This window comes from Halichoeres trimaculatus, unplaced genomic scaffold (assembly GCF_033239565.1).
Source record: "Halichoeres trimaculatus isolate MK-OKI-2021-1 unplaced genomic scaffold, fHalTri1.1 fHalTri1_scaffold_10, whole genome shotgun sequence".
Taxonomy (NCBI): domain Eukaryota; kingdom Metazoa; phylum Chordata; class Actinopteri; order Labriformes; family Labridae; genus Halichoeres; species Halichoeres trimaculatus.
The window spans coordinates 38,061,122-38,081,747 of record NW_027437187.1 but is presented as its reverse complement, the minus strand read 5'-3'; the positions used below and the strand labels follow the sequence as shown (position 1 = coordinate 38,081,747).

Here is a 20,626-nt window from a genome sequence, read left to right as displayed (position 1 = left end):
ACTGCATGTAAAAATAGCCAGTGTCATCCAGACAGTTTTATCATAAGCTACAGCCGTCCTAAAGGGGCTTTAAAGCTCCTTTAAAGATACTCAAGGGAGTGTTGATTCTGGCGCCCCCTTTTGGATGAAGAAATAGCTCCTACTTATATATATTGTAACACTTTAAATGTAGCACTAACGATGGTTGCCTGGTTGCCAGTTTTCAGACTTTAAAGCTCACCACATGAGCGTGATCAGTCCTCACAGCCAGATAAAAACTCCTGACAGGAGCTTTAATGACTCGAAGTGTTTTAATGGAGGTCTGCTCATTCAAAATGAGAAGAATTCAACACAAGACCAGAAAGAAAACAGTGTTTCTGGTGACGGTTGAACCCACACCCGTCTGAAGTCAAATTATGTCTGAGTACACTTATTTTAAAGACCAACATCCTTCAGAGGGGATCCTGTCCGTCTGTTTCTTTATTGGAGCTGACACCAAACCTCAGCGCGCTTCACGGTTCCCGTCCTCAGACGAGAAACCGAGACGTTTCCCTCTTTAGCAGAAGTGGGAGAAAATGAAGCCGCTGCAGAGCAGGTATTCTGTTTCACAATGTGCTTTTGTGCACAATTCCCCAAATTTAACAGCCGGGCTTCTCCAAACACAGGGCCTCCTCCTCCTCCTCCTCCTCCTCCTCCTCCTCCTCCTCCTTCATTTCCTCATAATAATGTCTTTGTCAAATAGCGGCTCACCTCGCCAACGCGTCCACAAATCTAAACCGCTGACTCGCAGACACTTTCAACACACGAATAAAATCACATAAAGAAAAGTAAATAACGAGAGCAGAGGGAGGGAAGGAGGGAAGGAGGGAGGGAGGGAGGGAAGGAGGGAGGGAAGGAGGGAGGGAGCGCTGCATTCCCCCTGTGGCTCCCTATTGTCACTTCTACATCTGGCTCTGGTTAAAGCACAAGGCCTCAGCGACGCCTGTCACTCGTTGGGAAGTCGGCGAGGATTTGGCTCAGGGGGAAAAACACACACACACACACACACACACACACACACACACACACATACACACACACACACACGCACACACACATATTTTCAGTTAACTTCCTATCTCTCTTTAACGGGTTGTCATTTTTCTCTGAGGTTGTGGTCATGACGAGTTAATTATGGTTGAAGCTGCATTCATCAGCGTTCTCGGCTCAGGTCATGTGACTGACTTCAGAGTTAGAAAAACACAGCTCACCTGCAGCGACCAACCAGAGAGGGAGATTTGATGACAAACTGTTTGCTTCATGCTAACTGCTGTGACACCGTGTGTGAGCAGAGAGCAGGCAGGTGGTGTTTGAGATGCAGACTGCAGGGACGAACGGCTCAGCCTCACAAAGAGACGGTTTCTCTATGAGGAGGTCACTCCTCAGCCAGTGACAAACACAGACTTTCTGAAGGGCAGGGCGAATGGAAAATAAAGCACATACAGCGTGTTCTCACCACTGAGGGGGGCGCTAAATCCTGCATGTTTACAGGGCACTTTAGCACACGTTAGCCCCTGAAGAGGGCACTTTGCACAAGTTTGGCTTCAAAGAGAGACCTACAGCACAAGTAAGACTTGTAAAAGAGCACTTCAGCACATTTAGCTCATCGGCTCAGAAGGGGCCGCTTAAGTGCATGTTTTTTAAAACAAAATTGAGCACTTTAGCACAAACAAAATGGCACTTTAGCACAAATTGGTCTCCCAAGAGAGCACTTTAGTACACATTCTGCTCCCAAGAGAGCACTCAAGCTCACATTTGGCTCCTAAAAGAATATTTTAGTGCATGTTTGGCTTCCAAGAGAGCTTTTAGGAAGTTTGAGGCTCCAAAGACGGCACTTTAGCACACATTAGGCTCCCAAGGGCGCACATTAATGCACATTTGGTGCCTTGGACAGCACTTTAGCGCGTGTGTTTTGGCTTCCAAAATAGGAGCTTTAGCAGTTGTTATGGACCAAGAAGGCACTTTAGCACACATTTGGCTCTGAAGGGCACACATTAACCAGCTTTGGTTCCTAAGAGAGCTCTTAAAAGCTCATATGGATCCCAAGGGTACACTTGATTCAACGGGGCACTTTAGTGCACTTGTTTTGGCCTCCAAAATAGGAACTTTCGCAGTTGTTTTGGACCAAGAAGGCACTTTTGGACACACTTGGCTCCCACTAAGGCAAATCAGCACACATTTGGCTCCCAAGGGCACATATTAACGCACAACTGGTTCCTATGAGTGCACTTACAAGCACATATGGTTCCTGAGAGTACACTTAACTCTTAACTCTTAACTCTTAACTTAAGGAAGCTATTTAGTACATGTGTTTTGGCTTCCAAAATAGGAGCTTTAGCAGTTGTTTTGGACCAAGAGTGCACTTTAGCACTAGTTGGGCTCCCAAGGCAGGACTTTAGCGCGCATTTGGCCTCAAAGAGGGCACTCTCGCACAAATATTACACCCTGAAGAGGGCACTTCAGCACACATTTGGCTGTCAAGGGCGCATATTAACACACATTCGACGCCTAAGACAGCACTTAAGTGCACTTGACTTGACCAAGAGTACACTTGACTCAAGGGGGCACTTTAGCGCACCTGTTTTGGCTTCCAAAATAGGAACTTTAGCAGTTGTTTTGGACTAAGAGGGCACTTTAGCACAAGTTGGGCTCCCAATAGAGCATTTTAGCGCACATTTAGCTTCAAAGAGAGCACTTTGGCACAGGCAAGGCTCCCAAGGGGACACTACTGCACTTTTTTTGGCTCACAAGAGGACGCTTAAGTGCACGTTTGCAACCCAAGAGAGCACTTAAGCGCATAAATGGCTCTGAGGAGGGCCCTTTGGTAGACATTTTAACTTAAAGGGGGGCTTTGACACAGGTTTTGGCTCCTAAGAGGAGGTTTTTCAACCACTGGGCCAAAAAGTTGGGCAACTGCCCCTGGTGCCCCCCTCCTGTACACACCACTGGCATGAAGAAAAGTTTTGACTCATCTCTGAACTTTGATTCACGTTTGTAGCTGCCAACAGGATGAAACTGTTCAGTAGCTTTTCGATCTAAAAAGGGCAAATATAGAAACAGGAGAAGGTAAGTCTTTAGAGTCATGAAGACCAAGTCTTTGATCTGACTCGAGTCAAGTCATGTGACTGGAGCCCCCTCCTTGGGATACTATGGTCCAATATTTCTCTAATGAACTTCTTTACGAGCTTCATGCAGACAGAGCAGGGTTCAGCTGAGGCTGATGGGAGCAGGACGGGGACGGAGGGTCAGCGTAAAGAGGAAACCAGCGTGAGACTCTGAACCGTACCCCTGAAACCAGCAGAGTGTCAGAGGGAGGAGCAGACGCTGAAGAGGTCTTCCTGTAACCATCCTGTCAGAGACAAAGCCAGCTGTGATAGACCAACCTCGCAGCCTCGGCTCTCTTCAGCTTCTCTCCTCTTTTGTTTCTAGCGTTCATCAGGTCTGAAGACAGAAAAACACCTTTTTAAAGTCGACAAACTCTCTGACTGGAAAGTATCAGTCGGTTGGTGATGAATCCCGGCGTGACCTGGCCTTTACGCATCCAATTAAACTTCCTGTGTGAGGCCTTTCACAGAAAACAGGACGCCGTGTTTCTTCCCGCTCTGCCAATGAATTTAAATGAAGCAGGTTGCTTTGTGCGCTTTAAACAAACAGCAAGGACGGCGTGCGAAGATGATGTTCTGATGTTCGGCGGCGTGCGCTGTGTTGATGTATTTCACATGAAAGCGTGAAAGCCGGGGCAAACTTGACCGTTGGCATCGGCACTGTCTGCTTCTTTACAGTGAGACAGTAACCAGCGCTGATGGCGGTCTGTGCAGATGTAATTATGCAGATCTGTGTGTGTGTGTGTGTGTGTGTGTGTGTGTGTGTGTGTGTGTGGACCTGGTTCACCGTCAGAGCTGTTGTTTTCCGACCTCCTTTCAGCTCAGCCCCTCGGCTCAGAAGAAAGGTAACCCGACCCTCACGGTGCACTTCAGGACGACCTCAGCCGGCGGCTTAGCGCAGCAGACGTCTCGCAGGCGCATGTGGCCCAGCCAGGGATGAGGGACGTATATGTAAGGCAGGACCGACGGCGAGGAACAATAGCCCCTCTGTGCCTCCGTACCCCTCTGGATCACATTTCCTCCGGGGTCCGGATCGAAATGAGGCGGGGGCCCTGTCGCTGATGTAGCGAGCGTGCAGGGAAAGCCACACAGAGGGAGGGTGCCGTGTGTCAATAGTGATTAGGATCACCATCACAACTGTGGCGGGGAGGAGGAGGAGGAGGAGGAGGAGGAGGAGGAGGAGGGGAGCTTTCTGCCCTCCTGAACTTTATTGTCTGGCTCCTGGAGGAGAGGAATGCCTCCTCCTGGATCTGTTTAAAGATCCTTCACCCCGCGCCGATCAGGAAACACATAAAACAAAGAAACTCACTTTTAATTCTTGCTGAAGTTTTCCTGACAGCGGGAACTTTAAGCTCAGACGTTAACGTCTCTGTAACACTCCATAAATCTGCTCCCAGAAGAAGAAGAAGAAGAAGAAGGAGGAGGAGGAGGAGGATGAAGGCGCGCTCCTCCTCAGATTTTAATACTGGTGGAAAAATGTGAAACATGATGAACAAAGTTCTCTGTGGTTTCACATCTTTCAGCGTTAATCATCTTTCTGAGGCGGCGTTAATGTGGAGCTGGTGTTTCATGTCAGCAGCGTGTGAATTTGAATGTTCACAGTTTGTCAGGAGCAGAGCTCTGCAGGAAACTGAGACGACGATGATGAAAAGTGACACACAGACACACACCTCTGACCACGGACACCAGGAAACCACGAGAAGACCAGATCTGCCTGACCTGACCACGGGTCTGAGACCTTCAGCCTCAGCTCTCCTGGTTTAAAGTCATTACAGAGCCACAAAATCTACTTCATCTTCATCATAAAGACAAAAAGTGTATAAAATTCTATTCATAGCTAAAAACTAGGGGATTATCATCTTAACAAGAAGTTGTTTTGTTTTTATAACACTGATTTTTAATTTCATAAAATTGCAAATTTAATGAAAGTTTATTATGTTGCCACTTTTTTTTTTTTTTAAATTGACACTTTTAAAAACTTTGAAAAATTAAGAAAAAAAAATCACAATTAAAAAAATCACAAGCCACACAAAGACATTATGAAATTCTAAATTGGCCATGAAAAGAAAAAATTAAAAATTTAAAAAATTAATACAAAAAATTTGCAAAATCTTCAAAAAAAGAATTAAAAATTTCAAAATTTGCTAAATTTCAGAATTTGATAAATTTTTAATTTAAAAAATAAATAAATAAATTTTTAAAAAGATTTTTTAATTGAAAAAAAAAAATTCAAAAAATTTAGAAGATTTGCAAAACTTTGAGAAAAATAATTCAAATAATTATCAAAATTTGCAGAAATCAAAAAATGAAATTTGCAAAAATTAAGAAAAATTTTTTTTTTTTTTTGCAAAATTACCAAAAGAAAACTTGAAATTGTATTGAATATATGCAATGCATATTCTGCATTTTCTAAATGTTCAGGCATGAGTTTATTTATCGTCAGTGTCTTTAATCATCAATACCCTCTGTAAGAAAAATAACAATTCTGTATTTGAATAATATTTTTTAAAGCTACAAGGAGCCACTGCAGAGGAGTCAAAGAGCCACATGAGGGTCCAGAGCCACAGGTTGAAGACCCTTGGACCAGAATTTTAAGATATTTCTGTACTGACCTCTGGAAGTCGAAGTCGATGGAGGAGAAGCGTGACTGCAGGATGGCCCAAAGACCCCAGAAGAAGTTTGAAGCCTGAGGGGAGAAAGTAAAAAAAATATCAGGACATATCAATCACTTCCTGTTTCTAAAGTGGACTGTTGTGTGTTGAGCTGTCTCACACTGAGCTGCATCATTAGCCGGGGATCAAAACTTGTTTCCTTTCTTGTATGAAGACCAACCAAAGTGAAACAAAACTCCAAACAGATAAAGATTTTTCATAAACGAGGGTGAAGCTCGGCTCAACTTTCACTTGCTTTCAGGAACTTGGAGAGCAACATGAGACAAAGAGCGGCATGAATTAGCTTTCTGCTAACCAGGTATGTGTTATAACACGTGATTAGCTTGTGCTAATATGCTAAATCTCTTGAGTCGAGTCTCTCCCACGTAGAAACGTGATGCTACAGGTGGTTGCTGGTCTACAGAGTGTGTTCATGTAGTCATGGTCAGAGGCTGTGGGTGTGGGCTGCTGCTGGCACTGAGCCAAAGAGGAGGAGTCCAGTTTGGATGTTGTGTTTACTAACAAGTAACAAAAACTGCTGCAGATTTTACTTTAAAAAAATAAAAGAGAGAGCCAGGAGAGGTTCTCCTGAGACAATCTGACCTGACCACATTTGAAACCGTGGATCATAAACAGCAAATATATAAAAGTTTGACTATTTTAAGATCTCTTTTAAAGTCCTGATGGTGTCTTCAAAGTCCTGCTAATGGATCCCTAAGTAACACAAGAAAACACAGAGCAAATAAAACAGTCTGAGGTGTCTGCTGTTTGTTGGGTTAAATCTACTTTTGTCCCTGAGAAGGAGTTACCGTCACGTTGGAAATCCGACTTTATTAAAATCAAACCTCTTCTTCTTCCCTACGCTAATCCTCTGACAAATAATCCCCAATCTTCACCAATTAAACTGTAAAATGTTCAGAATGTTCAGGAGAATTGTGTGTGTATAACTCAAACTTCTAACTCTCTTACTTTTCAAAATATTCCACATTAAAAAACAGAAATTAGCCCATAGAAATGAATGGGAAATGATCTGTCGCTATGGAAACCAGACAGTCCCTTTATCGTTGCCTCTGTTTGTTTACATTCAAAGTCAACGAACAGAGGTTAGAGACAGGACTGTGGGAGAGTCGAGCCGTGCTCCCCGTCACCATGGAAACCACACAGCTGATGATGTCATAAGGTGTTCCGGGTTTATAAAGAGGATTGGTGCAGCTAAAGATCTTTCTCCTGCAGGTGATGATGTCATAAGGGGTTAGACGGTTAGGGCTCAGCATTTCAGCATCCAGCAACTGCTCCAGAAACGCAGATTTTATTTACTTGTTACAAAAATTCAGACCTCATTTTGTCTTTGAATAACCTGAAATCAGACATTTTTCTGGACTGCTCAGGTGAATTTGTCTAAAAAGACATTTTCTACTGAAAAAAAGACAAAATCACTTGATAGGATTTCAGTTTTTGCAGTGTAGCTCCAGTTTTAGCAGGAAGTTGAGTGACGCGCTCGTCTGATGTTCCTCCATGATCCTATTAAGGCTGGAAACATTTCTCCCTCCCTCCCTGCAGGGAGGAGGTCACAGCGGGGTCAGATGTTTTTACTCGGGGCCAGAGAGTGAACTGCTGCGCTCTGGTTGAATAACAAACCCATAAATAACAACATTTATCTTGTCCGTGATGCTCCAACAGGACGGGGTGTAGCAGGAGTGAGCAGAAAGAAGTGGGTTGAATTGTCAGGACGGGAGTTTTCAGACGCTCAGGTTTGGGGTTTTTGGGATTGTGTGCTGTTTCTGTGGCACAGAGCGGAGCTGTAACAGTAGGGTGACCTCCAGCTGGGGTGTTAGAGCTGCTGCTGCTGCTGCTGCTGCTGCTCCTGCGCTGCGTCAGGATGACAAACCTCCGTATTGAATGGTTCCCTCCTTAATGGCTTTGCTCACTTAGGCTTGCGGACTTCCATGCCTCCATAAATTTCTGTTGTTCTCCACCCTTATTGTAAATCTTCATGGTAGGACCACTAATAGCGAGCCCTAATAAGATCCAGACAGGCCTCTGTTCTGCGGCCCAGTGATATAATCACATTTTTATTTGATAATCAAATAAAGGGCGGAATGAAATACTTGAAGAGCGATGTGCGGTTTTCCCTTGGCGCTCTCCCCTCGCTGGCAGATTTTCATCTCTAATCTGTGTCTTTAGCTGCAGGGAGGGATGGAGCGTGTTCCCATTATGATTAATAACTGCTCTCCATTAAGACGGCATTAGTCTAACACTAAGCAGAGCCCCGCAGTGACAGGGAGCCATTGAGAAAAACCCCGATGAGACGTGTGGGGGGTGACATCACAGCCACAGGCCTCAGACCCCGGAGAGGAGGGCGGCGAGGAGCGAGGGGGATTCCTGAGCGAGCGGTAAAGACCCCACTGCGACTTGGCAGAGCGTGCCACAGATCAGGATGTGAGGGAGCAGCTTCACGCCGCACAGCGCTGGCTCCTGGCCAGGCTCCAGCGCCGACGCTCCGTGCACTGGATCCTGATTCCTCCACCTCTGGGACTTCACTGCAGCCGGGGCTCAATGCAGATTAATTATTACAGGCAATTAGAGGAGGAACGACAGAGACACACGAGACAAACGCCATTTCAGCCCATTCACAGGAGGAGGAGCACAACAATGGTCCTCAGTGTGAACAGGATCAGGCTGAGCGTTCGTTAAGGCAGATCTGGAAACGATCCAAACACAATTACTGAGAGCCAGCGACGACGACGACGCTGCATCATCTGGGTCTGCCAGATGTGCCGAAAACTGCACTGTAAAAACTTCAGTGTCAGTAATTTAAGTTATTTTACAGTGTATGTTCTTTGATTTATCACAGCTCACACAGGCTGTCTCCAATTAAAGTGCAGCGCCTGGAGGGGTGTTCAAAGTTAACTGAAAATTAATAAAAAACAACTCAGTTTAAGTTTTTCTCCATTTCAAAATTGTCTGACACACTGTAAAAATCATTGGGTACATGGTCGGTGTCATGTTGAGAACAGACAGCCAGTCTATGACATGTGAAGCGCAGAAAGTAAGTACATACCATATGGAGCCTAGACAGCCCTGTCATGTGGGGCACAGACAGCTAGTCCATGCCATGCAGAGCACTGACAGCTGGTCTTTGCCATGTGCACAATCAGCCAATGGAGCGCAGACAGTCAGTCTGTGCCATGTGGCGCACAGACAGCGGGTCAGCCAGTGTAGCAAAGGCAGCAAGTCCGTGCCATGTACAGAACAGACAGGGGGTGAATGCCACATGAACAGACAGGCAGTCCATGCCATTGGAAACAAAGATAACTGGTCTGTGCCATGTGGAGAACAGACAGCCAGTCCCCAGTGTAGCAAAGGCAGCAAGTCTGTCCCATGTGGAGAACAGACAGGCGGTATATGCCACGTGCACAGACAGCCAGTCCGTGCTATTTGAAACATAGATAGCTGGTCTGTGCCATGTGGAGCACAGACATTTGGTCTTTGCCATGTGCATAGTCAGCCAATGGAGAGCAGACAGTCAGTCTGTGCCATGCGGAGCACAGACGGCTGGTCCATGCCATGTGGAGTACAGACAGCCAGTGTAGCACAGGTAGCAAGTGTGTGCCATGTTGAGAACAGACAGGCAGTTTGTGTCACATGAACAGACAGCCATTCTGAGTCATTTGAAACACAGATAGCTGGTCTGTGCAATGTGGACCGTAGACAGCCAATCCATGCCATTTGGAACACACAGCCAGTCAGTGACATGTGGTTTTTGCCATGTGGAGCATAGAAATTTGGTCTTTGCCATGTGCATAGTCAGCCAAGGGAGAGCAGACAGTCAGTCTGTGCCATGTGGAGTTCAGACAGCTGGTCCATGCCATGTGGAGAACAGACAGCCAGTCAGCCAGTGTAGCACAGGCAGCACGTCTCTGCCATGTGGAAAACAGACCGGCGGTATATACAACATGCACAGACAGCTAGTCCGTGCCATTTGAAACATAGATAGCTGATCTGTGCCATTTGGAACACACAGCCAGTCAGTAATATGTAAAGCACAGACAGCTGGTCCATGCCATGTGGAGAACAGACAGTCACTGAAGCACAGACAGATTGTCTGTGCCATTTGAAACATAGATAGCTGATCTGTGCCATATAGAGCACAAACAGCCAGTCAGTGACATGTGGAGCACAGACAGATGGTTTGTGCCATGTGGAGCACAGACTGTCTGTATTGTAACATCTCAAATGTTTTACAGTGCTGCTAACTCGGTCTTTAACGATGGTTCCTGCCCTCTGCACAGTGAACTTTAGCTCCGCCCCTCTGACGGAGGGCCCTGCTCCCAAAGAGCAAAACGAACACTTTAAAACCAACAGTCGCCTTATTTTACACACATGTATTTAAACATTTCTTCTATATCTGAGCTTTAAACTTTACCCTCAGCGTTTTTCAGAGCTGCTGCTTTACTGAGTTTTTAATTCTGATCCTAATGGAGGCTGCTTCACCCTCTTTTTATGTCTGTTTCTGCTCTAACGATGAAACCTTGAGCTCTTTAATGTTTAATGTTTTATCTTTGTCTCTAACGTCAGGGAATGGATTCTGTTTCCTCACTGACTGCAACAATAATCCACCTACAGGTGAAATAAAGTCACCTGAGCCTGAACCCAGAGGAAAGTTTACTTAAAATTAAAATATTTGGTCTACTTGAGGAACTAAACCAGGACATTTTTTTTGACCTATTGGGAGTTTTTTTGTTTTTTGTTTTGCTTTGAGCATTTCAGGCATCAGTTTTTACTTTTTAACATCTCAAAATGTCTTTTTTCCATTTTTTTGTGGACAATACAGAAAGTGTGTCAATTTTTAAAAGATTCAGCCATAGGAAAAAAAAATGTATTTCCTTCTCCTGCCTCTAAGTCGTACATTCTTTTTTTATTTTATCTAGAATTCAAAGATCATGAAGTACATTTAATTTGATTGATTTCTAAATCTAACACTGAAAAAATGCTTCATCTTATTAATTTAGATAGTTTAATATGGGATTTGTTTGATATAAATAAAAAATGTCTGATAGCCTCTGCAGGTTTTTAATGTTTCTGTTAATTATTGGAGAAAGATGAACAAATGAATGAACAGAAACATATTTATTATTGTTTTTTTTCAGTATATTTTAAAAACCAAATTATTTTTTTTCCAGCTGATTTTTTTTATTAATAAATGAGCAGAAATAAAAAGATGACAGCTCTCTACAGCAAACCCTGACGCTCTGTGCACAAACACGAACCCGTCAGGCCAACATGGCGGCGTCGTTGCTCCCTCAGACGCTGAAAGTCGACCCTGTTATTTTCCTAATTAACGGCTCACTCTGCCTCGTTTTGACGCGCCGCCCGTCAAAACGAGCGGGGCTGGAAACTTGGCTTGTTAAACCTGAGCGATCAGTTCCTCCTCCTCCTCCTCCTCCTCCTCCTCCTCCTCCTCCTCCTCCTCCTCCTCTGTTTGAGTCGTCCTCGGTTTGTCGGAGAAAATCTGATTTCAATCAACGTGATGTTATCGCCTCTCTCCTCCATTCCAGGCGTTATATCGCTCCCCTCCTCTGGCTCCCGCCTCTCTGGCCGGGGCGCCGGTTATTTTAAAAAGTAATATGCTTCCTCATCATTTCTGGGCTATTTCCAGAGACACTCACACCAGCCCAAATTGGCGGCGGAGCATTGTGTGGGTCTCTGAGCGCGCTCAGAGTGCGCTCTGAGGCTGATGGCCCAGCACCACTCCAGCCACCCAAGAATGAAAATTGTGGTCATGAGAAAAATAATTTTGGCTGCTGTCTTTCATTTTTCCTGCTGCAGCTTCTAATCAGCTCAGATGGAGTCCATCAGAGTCTGCTCTGGTCTGTTTCTGGAGCTGGGAGAGGAAACGGTTAAACGGTGATGGCGAGGTGATGGCGAGGTGCAGCCGGCGTCGGTTCACGCACACACTGAGCTCATCACTCTGAGAGGTTTAAGGTCTGCACCAGAGCAGGACGTTCAGAGAGGAAACGAGCTGAGAGCTTTGTCTCTGAGGCTCTTCATCACCACACAGTCAGGCTTTCAGCGTGAGCGTGGGCGTGGCGTGAGCGTGGCGAGGGTGCTGTCCGTGTCTTACCAGCGAGAACTTGCAGACCTGGACGTAGAGCTGCGTGACCTCAGCCTCAGTAACAGTGACTTCCTGTCCCGAGCTCTGCTTGTAGCTCTCCAGATACGCCGTCAGCCAGTCGCTCTGCAGCTCCCGGCTCGGGTACAGGCTGTAGTCCACCTCCTTCACACCTCGGACAGGGGAAACACACACACACAGGGACACACACACACACACACACACACAGGGACACACACACACACACACAGGGACACACACACACACACACAGACGTTAGTGGATCCACTGTCAGTGTGTGAATCCTCTAAAAATCTGTCAGAGCTTCAGGATCTGAGCACAGCTGCTTCACATCAGCTAACCCTCTCTGTCAACACGTGTCAGTCAGAGAGCTCACACACACACACACACACACACACACACACACACACACACACACACACACACACACACACACACACACACACACACACACACACACACTACATCTCTATTTAATGACATTTTCTGTCATAAAAAACATCTCAGCTGATTTTAACTCAGAGACTGAGAAAGTGCAAACAAACCGACGTGATACTCTGCTAAAAACTAAAAAAACTTGAGTGTTTTTGTAATTTTTTTTCAGGAGAAAGAGTTTTTTTAGACTCAATCTGAGCCACATTCACCTGAACAGACCAGAAAAATGTCTAATTTAAAGTTAAACTGTCTTAAGAGAAAAGTTGTTCTTGTTGCATTTGCAGATTTTTTTTACCAATACAGAAATTCAGAGCTCATTTTGTCTTTAAATACTCAACTCAAACTTTATTTATAGAGCACATTTAAAACAACCGAAGTTGACCAAAGTGCTGTACAAACACAAACAACACATATGGCTTAAAATATCTAAAACATAAGCAAAAGTCTGTCTGTATTCATTAAAATACATTAAAACAAATAAAAAATAAAACAAAACAAAATAAAAATAAAAACGAAGATGTGCTCTCAACTTTGATTAAAAGCCAGGGAAAAAGAAGTGAAAATAACTAAAATCAGACATTTTTCTGGACTGTTCAGGTGAATGTGGCTCAGATTGAGTCTAAGAAGACATTTTTACTTGAAATGAGACAAAAACATCAATCAGATTTCAGTTTTTGCAGAGCAGCTGATGGTTTATGTGTTTGATTTAAATCAGACAGCTTAATAAAAACTTTAGGAGAGTGATCTAATTCAGCTCATTTAAATCGAGTTTTTAACTGAGGTTTAAAATCCTCTGAGTAATTAAGAGAAAAACAGACCTGTTCAGGCTCAATTTAAGATTGTCAAAAGTTTTACATCAAGGTGAAAAACCAACATGTCTAAAGGAAAGTTGAAATCTTGATAACGACGAATAATCTGCAGTCTGTGATTTTTAACAACAACATAAATTAACATAAATCAGACGTGTGTCTGTACTGCAGCAGTGAATCAGGCTCACATACGTCTAAAGAGACATCCACAAGTGTATCAAGTGTTTTTGCCTTATTTTTCAGTTAAAAAAAAAAAAAAAAAAAAAAAGACAAAAAAATCATTTTTAGACTCAATCTGAAGCACAATTAAAAAAAGGTAAAAAAAAAAAAAAAAAAAGAAAAAAGAACAAAAGAAAACATCTTCTTTGGACTCAATCTGAGCCATTAAAAAAGAAATAAGAATAAAGAAAACAGAAAATATCTTTAGACTCAATTTTAGCCACAATTTTTTTTAAAAAAAGGAAAAAAAAAAATTTAGATTAAAATTGTTCCTCGTTTACAAAAAAAAGGAAAAGAAAAAAATGGTCTTTTAGACTCAATCTGAGTCAAGATTAGATAAAGGTAAAAAAAAAAAAAAAAAGAAAAAGAAAGAAAGAAAAACACGTTTAAGACTCATTCTGAGCCACAATTTAAAAACTAAATAAGAAAAGAAAAAAACATTTTTTTTTGACGAAATCTGATCCACAATTTAAAAAAAAGAAAAAACATGTCTTCTTTGGACTCAATCTGAGCCATCAAAAAAAAGAAATAAGAATAAAGAAAACAGAAAATATTTTTTAGACTCAATTTTATCCACAATTTAAAAAAAAAAAAGAAAAAAGGGAAAAAAATTTTTTTAGGCTTAATTTGTTCCTCGTTTAAAAAAAAAGAAAAAAGAAAAAAAAAGTCTTTTAGACTTAATCTGAGCCACAATTAAAAGACAGGAAGAAAAGAAACAACCTCTTTTTAAGATTTATTCTGAGCCACGATTAAATTAAAGAAAAAAAAACACTTTTCTTTTACTCTGAGCCACAATCAGAAAAAAAGAAAAAAAAGAAAAGAAAAATCCTCTTTGTAAGACTCAATCTTAGCCACAATTTTAAAAAGGAAAAAAAAAATCGCCAGAGGATGACAGAAAATCTCTTCTTTTATGACATTATTGTAATTTCTGGAAACTTGGTGATTGAACTGTTCTTACACCTGTTTTTTTTTTCTTTTATATAACTTTTTACACTAATTCAGATTTTTTTTTCCTCTTTAAATAATTTTAACTCAGAGAGTTTTTCTGGACTGATCAGGTGACTGTGGCTGAGACATCCTGGTACTTGAGACAAAACGACCACGACATGTGACCCACGCTCTGACCTCCTGAACCAACTCTGATAAACTACAAACACAGTTCCTACCAGTTTAACGAAGAAGCTGAATTTATGAATTTGATCAGGACGGTGGAGTTCAGCAGAGCCTCATATCAGAGTTTACAGCAGACACTGACGCGCCTCTGACAAACCAGGTCAGAGCATGAAAACCTCTTTATTTCATGGAGAACTCACTATCACTCAGTTTTCTGAAGTGTACCCTGACTCAGCCCATGAGCAAACACCCGACACACGTTCATACAGTTAGCAACCGGAGCTTTAGCATAAACGGAGAGTGATGACGCTAACACTGGAAACAGACGAGTGAAGCTCTTCTTCAGGAAATCACTGCAACAAACTGGAATCTCTTTAAAGAGTTTTTGTCTTTTTTTCCAGTAGAAAATAACTTTTTAGACCCGATACGAGCCGAGAGAAAAGTTGAGACATTTTTCTAGTTTCAAGCTAATTTTCTCTTCCTCCATTGGCAGATTGTATTTTACCCAAAACAGAAATTCAGAGCTCATTTTGTCTTTAAATAAGTTGAAATCAGACAGTTTTCTGGTCTGCTCAGGTGAATGAGGCTCATGTTGAGTCTAAAAAGACATTTTCTACTGGAGAAAAGACCAAAACACTTGATGAGATTTCAGTTTGTTGCAGCTGGTTTGAAGAAGAATGAACTCTGGTTTTAATGTAAAGTTTATTTTGCAGGAGGACTGAGGGTTTCTTTTAATTTGTGAGTAAAGTTATGAGATATTTTACTAATAAACGACAAAAACACTTCAGGTTTGAGTTTGTTGCTGTGAATTGTGAGGCTGCAGATTTATTTCTTCCATTTTTCTTTTTTTTCTTTGTCTTCTTTTCGTTTTTTAACGCAGCAGAGAAGATTGGAGCATCATTTGTGAGAATTTAAGAGCCGGGGAATTTCAATTTCTGCCCTTCGTGATTAAAATTCATTTATTCAAAGTCAAATTCAGCGAACATTTTCCTGCTTTTCACAATTTTTTAAACACAGAGCTCGACCCTGGATTCCTCCTCCGCCCTCCACATACCGTGGATTTATTAGCACCTGATGAGAGTCTCTGACGTTTCATCAAACTCACAACGCTCGGATGAAAAGTGAGCGTGTGACGGACTCATCCATCCTCCGTCTGAGCCTCTGTTCGTCTGTCCAACCGCAGGAAAACAGCTCCTGCTCGGCTCAGTGTCAGGGTCACAGGAAGTTTGAATTGCTCCAAAATTTCCTGCACAATCATCCGAGGTGTGTGAAGGTGTGTGAAGGTGTGTGTGTGTGTGTGTGTGTGTGTGTGGATGATTGTTCCCCAAACGGTGGCGTTAACCCTCGCCGCGCTGCGTCAAAGACACATTCATCAGCCTGAAAACAGCAATTTGTCCTGCTGCAGCGGAGAGGAGACATCAGAGGTAAATGATATCAGAGCCGAAGAGGAGACACACACACACACACACACACACACACACTCCTCCGAGCTCGTCTGCCTCCATCAATACGCCGCGTTAGGAATAAAGAGAAATCAATATCTGGAGGCAAATTGAGGTTATTTTCATCCAGCACAGACCTACCAGCAAATTCATTGAAGTGATTGCCAATATCGAAGGCCTGGTAGTTGTAATCGGCGTACTCGTAGTCGATGAATTTCACCGCTCCTGGAGGAGGAGGAGGAGAGGGGAGAAGAAGCAGCCGTTACCAAGACAACCTGAGCGACTCTTCCCGGGCGCAGGGCTCCGACAGAAAGCGGAGGAGTCTGCGTCTGTTTGTGGAGACAGAGCAAAGCCTTGTGGGAGTCAAAGCGCCAAGGAGGCTCTTTGACGCCGAGCGGCCCCGGGCGTCCTCGTCGAACACGAGAGAGAAACGAGAAGCTGAGAAAAGAATCCTGCAAATGAGGTGAGACGCCTCACAAAGCGGCGAGGTTTTGGAGGAGCAGAGGTCGGCGTGCGTGTGCCACATAAAGGAAGCAGACTCTATGCGCGGCTTTATGCCGGGCCCAGGGAGGGGGACTGGATCCAGACTCAGCTGCTCCAGTGGAAACCAGCACAATCACTACAGACCTCTCAGCTCTAAGACTAGGAGACCTGACAGCGCCAAACGCCGTGTCCTCACCCTCTGTGTGGCTGTAGATGATGTTCTTGGTCAGCAGGTCGTTGTGGCAGAGCACGGTGGGGGAGTCCAGGTGGGACAGGTGTCTCCTCAGGGACTCCATCTCCTGGGACAGGGTCTGGACACTGGGGACGTCTGGACCAGCTGTAGGCCTGAGGACAGAGGAGAGACGAGGCGTTTTCAGTTTTATTTTTTAAAGGTTTATAAACGTCTGTTTGCTCTAACACACTCTGACTTATACAGGTCTTCATGGTGAAGCAGATTTTAAAAACCAGGATCAGGATCAGCCTGAGACCTGAGACCTGAGACCTGAGACCTGAACCTGAAGGCCGCTCAGAGCTCCAACATCTCTGAAATCAAATTGAGCTTCACTGATCTTTCTGTGTATTTATTAAAAAACTTAAAGTCATTTCATTTTAATCTTTAAGAGTTAAAATATATTTATTTATCTTTTTTTTAATCCGTTTTATCTTATGATCTTTTTAAATTCTCTACTTTAAAGTTTTAGTTTAACATCTGTTTCTCTTTTACGTCATTGGTCTTTTAGTATTTTATTATCTCCTTTGTTATCTTGAGTTTTAACATCTTATTTCACCCTCAGTGTTTCTGCAGATCCTCAGTTCGTCAGCTCACAGTTTAACCCTCAGTGTTTCACTTTAATTTACCGACCTCTGTGGACAAAAGTGTCCTCTAAAAAATAGTTTTACCTACCTTGATTTATTAATTTATTTGTTACTTTTATTAATAAATCAATTTGATTAATTATTTTTAATTAATTTATTTATTTGTTTGATTTATTGATTTATTTAAATAATGTATTAGGTTTTTGTTTTTTAATTTCTATCTATTTTTTTTATTTACTGATTTATCAAATTAATTCATTTAGTTTTTGTTTTTATTATTTATTTATTAATTTATATTTTAAACCTTTAAATGCCCATTTGTATTGTTGAAGCTTTTTTTTTCAATTGAGAAAAGCAGGTGTGTTGTGTTCAGATGTCAGTGTTGGCTTTATTTATATCACACATATAAAACAACCTGCTTGCTTTAGCAATAAAAACTCAGAAGCAATAAAACAATGAAAGCTATCAAACAATGAAACTTAAAGCATAAAACATATAAAGCAACTAGACATAAAAGACCACAATGTACTGAGGACAAACTGTCTCATCCCACAGTAAACAGTAAAAAATTATAAATTGAACTATTTTATTCCAAAATAAAAAAACCTGACATTAGAGAACAGAGGATCAGACTGTGCTTTAATAAACTGTTTTAACGACAGGACCACGCTGTAAAGTCTAATTTTAATCCTTACTTTGAAGAAAGAGTGATTGTAACTGGTGTCTGCTTGATTTGTTGACTTAGACTTACTCAGTCCCAGTTTACACTCAGCTACAGTAACTTTCTGTTAATGAACGTAATAAAACTCATCAGGCTGAAGTTACTTTCACTGAAATACTGTGAGTGAAGATCAACCATCATCAAACTCCAGAGAAACACAAAGGAAACCGTCAGCTAACAGGTCAGTAAGAGTTAGCAGGTCAGCGTTAACATTATATCGTCAATTTAAGACTGGACGTGTGTCAAAAATTACACTGTAAAATAACAGTAAAAATACTTTACTGTTCTACAGTAAAGTAATTTATGGTGTTTTATAACCGTGAGCGAGGCGGGAACACAGTGCATAGAAGACCCTGCTGAACATTGAGAGGTTACACTGTCTGTGCCCTGCAGCACAGACCAGCTGTCTGTGCTCCACATGGCATGGGTACATGTAGTTAATGAGTAGTGATTTATGCAGTATGCTCAGTTTTAATGCTAATAAACAAGATGTGTTGATGGGTTCAGCTTAGGACAGACAGGACAGCTGGTCTGTGCCATGTGGCGCACAGACAGCCTGTGTCCTCTGTGCAGCAGGATCTCATATCCACCGTGTTCCCTCCTCACTCACGGTTACGACATGCATCACCACAAACATCACCATCTGAAGTCACATTTTATAGTTAACCTAACAACTGGTTTTCTGTCAACTACACTCGAGGTTCGCGCCACAACACAAGTCGTCTGAACACAGATCTTTTCAGTTTTAACAACTTCAAATTAATGATCTACTTTACTTTGTTTTTTTGACCTAATCGGTTTCCTAATTTTTTCAAGTAAAATCAACAAATAACATTTTACAGTGCAGATGGTGCATTTCTGTTCTCTAAAGTTTTCAAAGGGTCAGAAATTAAGAATATGACACTGAAAAAAAATTACACTTTAATGTAAGTTTCCTCAGCCCTCCAACATTTATCATATGAAAACAACTTATTTTATTTATTTATTTATTCATTTATGTCCCATAAAAACAGCGACATCATTTGATCAAATGATGATTTCATTTAAAGGGTTACAACAAACAAAAAGTAATTTTACAAAAGGAGCTCAACAAAAAAAAGTAGAAAAAAGTATTAATGTGTTTTATTTTTTTTTAGAATTTTTTGGTAGAGGACATTTTTGTCACACGAATTTTAAGATTTTTAATGAAAAAGAAAAGAGGATTATTTATGGAGTTTTTTACAGTTGACGTGTGGAAAAGAATCACTGAGCATCATGTTTGTGTTTTTCCATGTTGCTGTGAAGGAAAATTAAACCAGCGTGTTTGAATTTTAACATAAAGATAATCAGAGAGGGTTAAAACGTGTTTTCAGGATTCGTGATCATCCAGAAAAGAGTCAAACTGCTCCACTAACGACTGAACGACTCTTTCACCAACACGATGTGGTTAATAAGCAGCAAAGACAAATTTAAGACTTTTATGACTTGATTTTATTTAACCCTGCCCTTTAAAAGCTCCACACACACAGAGGAGTGAACGCGTGTGGAGACTAAAAGCCTCTTTGTCAGACGTCCTCTCTTTCATCGCTGAATGTTTTCTTATTGGCTCCGTTCTCAAATGAATCAATCTGAATAACTAACATTTTTTATATTAATGAATAAGCCACAGTGACTTTTCTTCACCTCCAGCTCAGTTTGTCTCCCGACGCTCAAACTTTAGACAAATCATCTCAGCGGGCGTTAAAGAAGCAAAGTAAAGTTCCTGAGTCTTCCTTCAGAGCGCCTGACGGTGACGACTGAGCACAATGACACGCCAGCCGCGCCCTGGGTCTCTGCTTCACTGAAAGACGCCGTGGAAACACGCTGACATATCTGACTCCTTTATCTGCTGTGTGTGAGTGTGTGTGTGTGTGTGTGTGTGTGTGTGTGTGTGTGTGTGTGTGTGTGTGTGTTATTCAGAGAGAAATGAGTCAAAGGAGCTAAATCAAAGCCATGTTGGACTTTCCTCTTGTTTGAACGTGAAGCGTGAGGAGGTGGATGACTGTAAAAAACGACTGATAATTTATGAGGAAAGTTCAGCCGTAAAATGATTTTAAGTTGGACGGTCAAATCAAAACCGTCGTCCAGTTTTGTTTCTGTCACTTCAGGTGGTTTGCAAAAGTCAGACCCTTTTTGTCCTCTTTGGATCACTGTAGTACGCTTTATGTTGGAGTGAGTCAGTCCCAGAAGTCACGGCTTTCCACTGGTACATGTACCAGGGGCGGCGTTAAGGGGGGGGCCCAAAGGTCCCAGGCCCACCTGAAAAATTTCTATTATTTTATTTTTTTCAATTTTCTAATTTAATTTAATTTAATTTAATTTAATAATTTGATTTAATTTAATTTATTTAACTTAATTTAATTCAATTTAACTTAATTTAATTCAATTTAATTTTTATTTTATTTTATTTTATTTTATTTTATTTTATTTTATTTTATTTTATTTTAATTTAATTTAATTTAATTTAATTTTATTTTATTTTTCTATTTTTTTTCTTTTGTATTGGTTTAAAATTGTGAGAATTATATCGCTCCATGTTTATTTTGTTAGTGATTGTTAGTGTTTGTTAGATGCTCTGTCTTTGTAAAAGGAGCCATGATTTTTTAGCATGTTGGAAAAAACAAAAACAGAGTTAAAATTCACTTATCTCCTTGTAGGTGGGAT

At 41.8% G+C, this 20,626-nt stretch overlaps 1 protein-coding gene across 1 annotated transcript in view; it reads right to left on the bottom strand.

Annotated features, from left to right (window-relative positions):
• LOC141796659 (ethanolamine kinase 1) overlaps positions 1–20,626 on the bottom strand; it is a 60,891-nt gene that overhangs the window by 4,194 nt on the left and 36,071 nt on the right. Inside the window, exons 4-7 of the mRNA XM_074677893.1 lie at positions 16,604–16,752; positions 16,066–16,149; positions 11,898–12,058; positions 5,735–5,808 (exon numbers count right to left, since the gene is read on the bottom strand). Coding sequence (XP_074533994.1) covers positions 5,735–5,808; positions 11,898–12,058; positions 16,066–16,149; positions 16,604–16,752 — 468 coding nt within the window. The remainder of the gene's footprint in view (positions 1–5,734; positions 5,809–11,897; positions 12,059–16,065; positions 16,150–16,603; positions 16,753–20,626) is intronic.